The following is a 10,342-nucleotide window of genomic DNA, read 5'->3' as shown; positions in this document are numbered from 1 at the left end:
AATATTTATACAAATTCTTACTTTAGGTAAAAGTTTTTTGCCTACATACATATGCAACAATTTAAAAAACTACATTTAAATATTCACAAAAAATGAAAAATTATAAGCATTGCTCTGTACTATTGGCTCTTACTGCTACAAAAAACTCAAGCGCAAAAATTATTGACGTGATAACGTCTTATAATTCGATTTAGCCGGCTGCACGCACGAAAAAATGTGTCGTTACCTTGCTCATTTATCGTTACCTTGCTCTTTGCCGTTACCTTAAATGAACTGCAAGCGAGAGCGCGGAACGAACGACAAAGAGCACAATCGGCCCGCGCGTTCGGCAACGTTCGACATCTGGCTCTCTCCTACTTGAGTGCGCATATATATGTATGTATATGCGCATATGTATATAAATTTACATATTTGTATTTGCATATGCCTTCTTCCTGTGTGCTTGGTAATGCACCATTTCTTTATGAGGACTATTAATTTGATTTACTTGAAGAATTTAAAATAAAACCAAGTGTATCATCATCATCCTTACCGAATTTAATAATACCTGTTGTTTTAATGTTTTTATTATTAATTTATAGGATAGAATAGGACGATGATAGGGAAAGTAGGAAATAAGAGGGAGTGTTTCGAGTGTGACGTGTCTTGAAAAAGTCAAATCCATGATGTTGCCTCTTAGTGTTGTTAACTTATTAACGTCTGATGCACAATCGAAATTGAACATATTTTTCATGAATTTGATAAATGTTTCGTAATTTTTCACGTTTGTGTAAGTGCAACTTGACCTATTCCATTGCGACTCGATTTACCTCCTTCTCTATATCCATACAAAATATCTATCAAAAAAATAACATTAAAATTTTGTTTTGAAAATTGCAACCCTTACATAAAAAAATAAATTAAATAATTGGCGCGTACACTTCTGCTAGGTGTTTGGCCGAGCTCCTCCTCCTATTGGTGGTGTGCGTCTTGATGTTGTTCCACAAATGGAGGGACCTTTCAAGCCGATTCCGAACGGCAGATATTTTTATGAGGAGCTTTTTCATGGCAGAAATACACTCGGAGGTTTGCCATTGCCTGCCGAGGGGCGACCGCTATTAGAAAAATGTTTTTATTAATTTTGCTTTCACCGAGATTCGAACCAACGACCTCTCCGTGAATTCCGAATGGTAATCACGCACCAACCCATTCGGCTACGGCGGCCGCAACCCTTACATCAGTATTTTCTTATGACGTTGTCACGTTAAACTATCGTGAGTAAACCGACTTTACAGACAACCTCTTTTTTCTACACTTACAGACAAAATAATATAATCGCGATATTTTAACTACTTTTCTTGTTTTTTTAATTTTCATGAATTTTTTATAAAAATATAGCCCATTCTAAATCCATCCGCAGGGAAAGGTCTTGCACATTTCTCCATATAATAGGACTATTCTATTCGCCACTTCTCTGCTCGGTTAATTTGATGTAAAATTTGCATGCGAAAGCAACGAAAGGGTATATTCAATAACGCATTATAATGCGCAACGTACTTTTGCAGTGTTGGCAATGCGTTCAGAAATGCAAATATGGCAGTACTGCAAATGCATCGCGTTCCAAAACGCCATTTTTGTATCAAACGTCGCGCATTATTTGCAGGAAAAATTTTAATACTGCCAATCTATCAATTGCAACACTTGTCACATTGGCAGTGCTGCCAGCGCTGCAATTACTGCGCATTTATAATGCGTTTCTGAATATACCCAAAGTTATCAGCAAGATTCGCCGCTAGCGAGTGTGGTTGTACTTCATTGAACTGGTATAACTCACTATCTTACAAACACCTGAAATTTAAGGCAGCTCTATTTCCGCGTTGCCAATATATCGCACTTGTTACGTTAAAGCGTAACAACTCAAAATCTGAATATTTTCAGTAGAGACGAAAAACTGTTTCCGTAAATATTAATAATATATTACAAGGAAAAAAATATGTAATTGCACGAAAATATCATTAAAAACAATATAACGGTTGTTTCATTCTTATTTGTTTAGAAGTTGCGCTAAAATAACAATTTTTTGAGTTGTTACTCTTTTCCTGAAATTTTTGTATACACTTAGTGGTGTTATTTTAAGTTGTCTCTGTTTAACTGAAAAAATAACACGTAACTTAAACAAACCGTTTGGTTGTAAACAGGCACAATTCAAAATGTTACACTTTATGTGACACAAATTTGTTCAAACACTTGGAGACAACTAAAAATGTAACTCTTTAGTTGAGACAAAAGAAGCCATTCTGAAAACAAAGAGAGAGTCATAACGGTTTTTTTAACGAAAGACTAGACACACCACTGAACGATTTTTACAGTGGGTAGAGATGACCACTGTACATTGTTTTCTTGCAAAAAACTAAAATTTGGAAATTTTGAGTTGTTACGCTTTAACGTAACAAGTGCGATATGTTTATTTATACTTCATCTATTTGTCAATTGCTAACGCTTGGCGAAAAGAAGAGGCCTAATGAATGAATGGACATTGCTTAAAAACTGACATAACCAATAGTTCAATGAATTTTGCAGCTATGAATATGAAAATTCGTCGGAATTGACATTATGAATTAAACTCCCCTGTCTTTCATTTATACTAGGCGTCTTCTATTCGCCACTTGCTAACGCTTGGCTTGCAAAAAGCAAAAATAGGAAACATATGAAATAAAGCTCACTCACAGTTCTAAATTTCTAAGACATTAGCATATAATTTAATGAGAAGATAATAAGGAGTTTTTGTATGTCTGTATTGCATTTTGAAGATTTTTTAATTTTTTTTAACAAACAACAACTACTTTGAGTCAACTTTACCTACGTACTTAAGAATGTATGACATTAGCGACTCAACAAGGCGAATTGAATCGTTCTTGATTGCCATTATTCCACACTCGATCGACTATTAGTCTAGAGATATACCAGAGCCTCGAAGCTATTTCACGATGCGCAAATTGGAAGCAAAGTTCGGCCCTACTTCTAAGAATGAATGAGTCAAGTTATTATAAGTTATTGAAAAGTGAAAACAATAAAAACCCACTGATTTTTCACTACAATACAGGTTAAAACTTTATTCAGATGAAGATACTGTTAAGAATGATTTTAACCATTTTACGATTACATATTTTGTTTATGTTTAATGAAATACCGGTCAGAATTTAAAAATCGCGTCAAAATTTTCATACACACACGCTCTCCTAAGTTTTGTAAATTTAAATAAATTTCGGTTTAACATCCACCGGACCTTGCGACACGCCACCAGAATTTTGACGAGACCAACCTTGGCTGCTCGAATTAGTACTGCCATTCTAAAATGAGAAAAACATATTTTAGATGAGTTAAAATTGTGGATATTGAAGTTTTAGGACCTGTTGTGTGTCATTACAGGATCCTGAGCCCATGCCTGGATTTCCATTAGAACTAGGGTTATTTGAGTTGCTGTTTTTGCCTCCGGCATTTAAACTTCCACCATTTCCGGAGCTACTAGCTTGGGCCATCCAAGACAAAAAATTGCCTCCCTGATTTGATACCTTATATTTATTTAAATTGTGAGCTTCACAATCACTTAACTCAATGTTTACCTGTTGATCTTGCGACTGATTCTGTAACTGGTTGCCCAGAATACTCCATTGATTTAAAGCAGCCGCCACAATAGCAGGATTCATTGGCAACGAGTTCAAATTAAGGCCCACCCCCAATGGATTGTTCATGTTTTGGCCTTGGTTTGGTGGATTCGGCCCTTGGGGATTTATGCCTAATGCTTGTAAATTTGGCATATCTAGGTGCCCACGATTTGTTTGATTATTCCAACCCATATTTCCACTACCACTATGCTGAGGACCCATTGAACGACTATTCATATAATTACCTCCATTACCACGATTATATGGAGTGATTGATCCATCTTGTCGATTACCAGAACCTATCAATCCGCTACTGCTACTTCCCAGACCGCTTCCACTATTGAATCCATTGTTATTGCCGCTGTAGCTGTTACCGTTCATTCCATAAGAACCGCTGCTAGAACCACCACCACCACCCATAGAACCGTCACCCAACATATTGTTAGAGCTACTAGATCGTTGGTGTCCATTACGGCCAGAAGAAGAACTGCTACTACCACCCCCACCACCGCCGCTACCGCTGCTACTGGCATTAAGGCCTTGATGATGCAGCATATGGAGTCCGCTACCGATGCTGCTCTGAGAATTGTAGGAAAAATGTTGTTGATTATGGCCAGAATTGCGATTTTGTTCAGATTTAGGCGCTGCATTCGAAACATGAACCGATACACCTGTAGTAAAAATAAACTTTTGTTAACTAAGTACGTTTTTTTTTTAACCACTTACCTTTTATTATGTGATCTTCACCACACAAGGATTGCGCTACTTCAGGATCCAAAAACGTTACGAAACTAAATGCACGGAAAGGTTTCGGTATGAAAACATCGGTTACTTCGCCGAATTTTGAAAAATAATCTCTCAAATCATCGGCGGTCAAATCCTCAGTACATCTACCAACAAACACTTTACATGGCACTTGATGCATCATACCCTATTTAATCAGAAAAAAAATAGTATTTTTTTCTTTAAAGTTTCGTTTAAATGCAAAACATACTTTTGAATTCGGTACTTTAACTTCGCACCAACGACCATCGATTAAGTGTCTGGATGAGAGTACACGCATTTGGGCTTCGTACGAACCAAATCGGACAAATCCAAACCCTTTCGACTGACCAGATTTCATATCCTTTTTGACTTGTGCCATTAGCACTTCGCCATAACTTTCAAAATACTCGCGTAAACTATCCTCCGTTGTTTTCCAGGGTAAACCTAAAACTATTAGGTCGGTGCAACGTAAACGAGTTTCAATGCGTTTTGTTTTGGCGGTGGAATTCTCCAAATTGTCATCACTTTTCCGCTTGTTTTCTATAATGAAAATTGCTGTTAAATAAATACCACTTATACCTAATATGTACACAAATATATTGATTATATTGTACGAATGTACAAACCTTTTGGAAAAACACAGAAAAATACGCTAGAACCCCAACCATCTTCAGAAGAGGGTGGGTACAAGCGTCCCTCATTCGATCGTACCCCACGTACGGCCTTCGTATCCTCATTGCGATATTTTAAACCACATGAACCGGGAAATTGGGCTTGCAAAGTGGAAAGGAGTAGGGTTCCATCCTCCTCTGCTGGAAGCTCTATGGGCTCCTCACCTTCTTCTTCTGCTACTTGTACAAAATCCATAATTCGTTTTACTGTTGCAAAACCAAAATAATAAAATGAAATTAATTTAATACAAATGTAAGTTCTCTTACGCCTTTCAAAAGAAGTTTCAACAAATATTTTTAGTTTCTGATTATTATTGTTTAATTCACTCATCTTAAATGTTTAAAAATTTTACACCTAAAAAAAATACAAAAAAAAAAAACTTCAAATTCATAAAACTCTCTTCTTAAATATGTAAATATAGATTAAATATATTTTAAAATAGAGATGTTGACGAAAAAATATAATTATTTATTGCATTTACTGGATAAATAATAAAATTCAATAGTTGTGCTATTTGAAGCCATTAAGGAATGTAGTAGCAGAAACTAAGAATTGTACAATTTGGGTTTTTTCCGAACGACATTTTGATCAGAAAATTGGACGAGAGAATTACATTTCCTAAAACTAAAATTACATATATTTGCTTTTTATTAACGAGTGTAAGGCTTACATAAAATGAAACTTGATTAATCAATAATATATGGATTAATTTCATATAACAACCCTAGGCAAAAATTACTTTATATGGGCAGGGTGAGCTAGTTGAATAGAACCAAAATTAGCCTTTATTATAGAGAGAAAAGGAAATTTATAAATTTTATATATAAACGCTAATGCAATAAATTTAACACCAGTCAACCCATTAGAATCAATCTTCTACGATGTATGTATATATAATATATATATATCTTTTTTTACTGTACACACAATACACACAATCATATTTTGTCACCTTCTCTCTTAACGCTTTCGCACGCTGCTTGTTCGTTCGTTCGCTCGCTCGCTCGCTCTCAAAATTCACACCTAATATTTTGAAATAAGCAACTTTTAACTTATATTGAAAGTTATAAAAACTGTGTGCTGTTGTAATTAGTATATTCTTTTAAGCAATGTACATCTAGAACTACGCCAGTGTTCCACTTTTCTCTTCCTTTCAAAACGCTCTTTTCACGCTATGCACACGTTTCACTCGTCACCGTTCATAGCTTCATTCACGTCGACACAATTCACAAAATGAGCAGAAATAAAAATATATATTTACAATTTCCCAAAATGTGAACGTAAAGCACTCATTTTCCACTTTTTTTTTCAACTAACTCCTAATATTTAAACAAAATTGTATTAACTTATGACCGCCCTTGCGAGAATAACCGGTGTTAATCTGGTGCTTGGAATATCCGAAGAACCCAGCCGATTGAATAATTCAATGTTATGTTGCCAGACCGTATAAAATTCAGAGAACAACTTTCAAACGCTATCCTAACACTCAACAAAATGTCATGACTTATTTCATATGTACAAGGTGGCATAATTTGTAAATAACTAAAAAACAGATTTTGAGTGATGGAAACCTTTATTTTGACCTTTACGCACTCTATTGCTTTTCTGAAGGTATACTGCAGCCGTCTTATTCATAAACATGAATTGATCAACGCCATTTGCAAAAATTATAAATCTTCCGATAGGGTGCGTAATTTTGGATCTCTGAAAAGGCGTGCATAAATGTTGTTTTAAAATAAAAAATATAGATTTTTTGAGGTTTCACTATTTTTATTTAAAATCCGGCTCTTGCCAATTATTGTGAAAAATTATATCATTTAAGTGTCCACCACCGTCGACAGGCAAAGACCATCAAACAGTCGATTCATGAATGCCAAATTGTTGAGAACGTTGAGATATCGATATTGAACGATATTGATAACGGTTGTTCAGCAACACATTGCACTACGAGAGCAATACTTTCAACAGAACGTCAAGTTTTCGGTTTACCAAAACCAGTTTCTTGAAATTTTTCCCCAAGCTTTGAATTGTTGACTTATTCGGACAATTATTTCTGTCAAAAACATAGCGAATTGTGCGATATGTGGCTCTTAAAGGCCTATCAGTTTCATAAGTTTCAACAATTTTAACTTGTTGCTCTATCTGCCCACTTGACAATTGTCAAAGATAACATAAAAAAAGTTACAGTCTAGGAATTACTCCCCAGTGGAAATATAACTTCGGAAATTAATGGCATTCGTTGATCGAATATAAAGAAAAAGTTTCGTAATGCCTTTGGGCATATACCATAAATAAGCTATAATAATAAAAAAGCCTCTGAATTAACGGTGAAACTTAGCGAACCGAAAGGAAAGTAGTAAATATGAATACGCCTTGACACTAGATGGCGAGACAGAACTCGCCAGAAGATACGAGCTGCCAGATCTAGAAATTACGATAGTTATTAAGCACATGTCTGTAAGCAGAGGTGCATGCGCATAGGGTATTCAGTCTTTAGGTGAACGTGTAACGAAAAGTGATAAAGTAAATTGTGTTGCCATTAATTTGTGAATTTTATTTGATAATCTAGTGATCGAACTCAGAGGAATTGCTGTGAGAGATTTATTGGAATTTTAACATAGGAAAATTGTAATTCTTTATTCGTTCAAATGCTTAATAAGTTGAAAGCGAATCTTTGTAAACATGCAAGAGGATGGCAAAAAATATTTAATTTTTTTGACAGCTTACCGGCAACTACAGGGTCCGGTACTCGAAGTGTAATCAATTAAAAATATCATAAATTCAGTAAGGAAAATTACTTTTATTCAATTCAATGTAAAAAATGTGTGAAAATAATATAAATCAATTTCCTTTGGCTCGATATGATCACTTTTTGCCTTGACTGTGGCCTTGAGGCGGTTCAGAAACGAATCACAAGCTGATGTGACTTGCAGGTATTTTGGACCACTCGCGGACAATGGCCTTTTTCAGTGCCTTGAGACTGGTAAATCTTTTACCTCGGACCTTGCTTTCCAAAATGGCCCAAGGAGAATAATCCATCGGATTCGCGTCTGGTGAATTTGAGAGCCATTTTTTTGCCATTCTTGGTCCACTCAAACTTTGTGAGATGGTGCCGAGTCCTGTAAGGCTTGACTTTGAGTCCATTTTTCAGTATGCGGCGGATGCTACGGTCAGATATTTTCAGTTCTTTTCCCATTTGATGGACACTTTCGCTCAAGTCGCTTTTTCACCTTTTGAACCATTTCACGTGACGTTGCAGTCTTTTGATGACCACCTGCATGACGTTTCGCGATGATACCAGTATTATTGGAACGAGTAATGGTACGATAAACAAAAGCTTTATTTACTTTAACACGAACAATCGCTGGTTGTTACTTTCCAGCCAAATATAATGCAATCACACTGGACTGTCATTTAGCCAACTAACATACCCCGTGCATCAGCTGCGCGAGCGGTCTGAAGTTGGTTACACTTCGAGTTCCGGACCCTGTAACTACTAACTTGTTTTCCGGTAAACGTCACCAGAAGCTAGCTGGCAGATGTTTGCTAACTATAAATTGGGAAAGCATTTTGTAGCCTTAATCAGGCATTGAAAAAACTACTATAAGAGCCAGTTTTCAGTACTAATTTGTCTATGCTTTCCAGTTAAACTAAATTACCCATTTTGCAGGCTTTACCTCAGCAAGAGGAAGCGGGCAGCCGCGGGAATAGCGCTGATACACCACTTTAGCGAAATCCTCAACCATCTGAGCGATCCTTCTGCCAGAAAAATGTGACACACAGATGGCGCTCTAAGCAGTAAGAAGGCATTGTTCCTAAGCAACGACAGGTGGGCATTTCCACCACTTACGACTGGTAGCAGGAGGTTAATAGCCTACTCTGTCAGAAATCAAAGAGATTAACGAAACCAACGCAAGACAAGTCTTGTCGAGGCCCTATGCTCCCTAAGAGGAGTGAATAAGGAAAAAAAGAGGTTGTCTGTAAAGTCGGTTTACTGACGATAGTTTAACGTGACAACGTCATAAGAAAATACTGATGTAAGGGTTGCAATTTTCAAAACCAAATTTTAATTTTATTTGTTTGATAGATATTTTGTATGGATATAGAGGAGGAGGTAAATGGAATTGCAATGGAATAGGTCAAGTTACATTTACACAAACGTGAAAAATGACGAAGCATTTATCAAATTCATGAAAGATATGTTCAATTTCGATTGTGCATCAGACGTTAATAAGTCAACAACACTAAGAGGCACCATCATCGATTTGCCTTTTTCAAGACACTTTACACTCGAAACACTCCCTTTCATTTCCTACTTTTTCTATCATCGTCCTATTCTCAACAGAGAAATGGTTCATTACCATGCACACAGGAAGAAGGCATATGCAAATACAAGTAATAAATTCACATACTTACAAATTCAAATGCGCATATACATACATATATATGCTCACTCAAGTAGGACAGAGCCAGATGTCGAACGTTGCCGAACGCGGGGGCCGATTGTGCTTTTTGTCGTTCGTTCCGCGCTCTCGCTTGCAGTTCAAGCACATTAGTTTACATTTGCTTGCGTACGGAATAGATTCATATATTTGATATGCCCATATGATTTGTATGCATCTTTACATATACATAGATTTGTTCTTTTTGCGCGAAATTGTATATGTATATGCATGTTTATATACATATATTAGTATACAACATATCTTATAAGGCATGTGGTAAATATTACCATACATTTTTTCCTTCATATATAATAAAAAAATTAATAATAATAACATTAAGACAACAGGTATTATTAACAAACTTGGTTTTATTTTAAATTCTTCAAGTAAATCAAATTAATAATAATCAATAAGAAGGCATATGCAAATACAAATACCTGAATTTATATATGTACATATGCGCATATACATACATATCTACGCTCACTTAAGTAGGAGAGAGCAAGATGTCGAACGTTGCCGTTCGTTTGCTTTGTCGTTCGTTCCGCGCTTTCGCGCTCAGTTCATTCAATGCAATGAGCAAGGTAACGACAAATGAGCAAGGTAACGACACATTTTTTCGTGCGTGCAGCCGGCTAAATCGAATTATAAGACGTTATCACGTCAAAAAAACTACCACTGAAAAACCGGCAAAGCAACTCACCATTTGTGTAAAAAACTAAAGACTCGCAACCTGAAAGATAAGAAACTCGACAAAAACTACCCATCCAACACACTATTATCATTTTTATGTCAAATTAAATCACAACTGCCTAA

At 36.0% G+C, this 10,342-nt stretch overlaps 1 protein-coding gene across 3 annotated transcripts; it reads right to left on the bottom strand.

The window, feature by feature from the left end:
• Positions 1 to 3,064: 3,064 nt before the first annotated feature.
• Positions 3,065 to 6,491, bottom strand: LOC128868303 (TAR DNA-binding protein 43). Of its 3 annotated transcripts, XM_054110221.1 has the most exons (8): positions 6,343 to 6,491; positions 6,034 to 6,104; positions 5,036 to 5,287; positions 4,639 to 4,949; positions 4,371 to 4,575; positions 3,603 to 4,315; positions 3,390 to 3,551; positions 3,065 to 3,329 (listed from the first exon to the last, which is right to left on the bottom strand). In XM_054110221.1, the coding sequence occupies exons 3-8, from the start codon at positions 5,274 to 5,276 to the stop codon at positions 3,234 to 3,236; spliced, it is 1,728 nt and encodes a 575-aa protein (XP_053966196.1). In that variant the 5' UTR covers positions 5,277 to 5,287; positions 6,034 to 6,104; positions 6,343 to 6,491; the 3' UTR covers positions 3,065 to 3,233. The 3 variants fall into 3 exon arrangements, with proteins under 3 accessions (XP_053966196.1, XP_053966195.1, XP_053966194.1); XM_054110220.1 differs by having other exon boundaries at positions 6,034 to 6,491; XM_054110219.1 differs by lacking the exons at positions 6,034 to 6,104; positions 6,343 to 6,491 and having other exon boundaries at positions 3,390 to 3,539.
• Positions 6,492 to 10,342: the final 3,851 nt, after the last annotated feature.

Source organism: Anastrepha ludens, chromosome 6 (genome assembly GCF_028408465.1).
Source record: "Anastrepha ludens isolate Willacy chromosome 6, idAnaLude1.1, whole genome shotgun sequence".
Lineage (NCBI taxonomy): Eukaryota > Metazoa > Arthropoda > Insecta > Diptera > Tephritidae > Anastrepha > Anastrepha ludens.
This window is presented reverse-complemented; position numbering and strand designations above follow the sequence as displayed.

Coding starts and splice junctions, on each gene's coding strand:
- LOC128868303 (XM_054110220.1), bottom strand. CDS start 5,276: ATGGATTTTGTACAAGTAGCAGAAGAAGAAGGTGAGGAGCCCATAGAG. Junction 3,552..3,602: donor ATCAGTCGCAAGATCAACAG/GTAAACATTGAG, acceptor AATAAATATAAG/GTATCAAATCAGGGAGGCAA. Junction 3,330..3,389: donor CCTGTAATGACACACAACAG/GTCCTAAAACTT, acceptor TTCTCATTTTAG/AATGGCAGTACTAATTCGAG.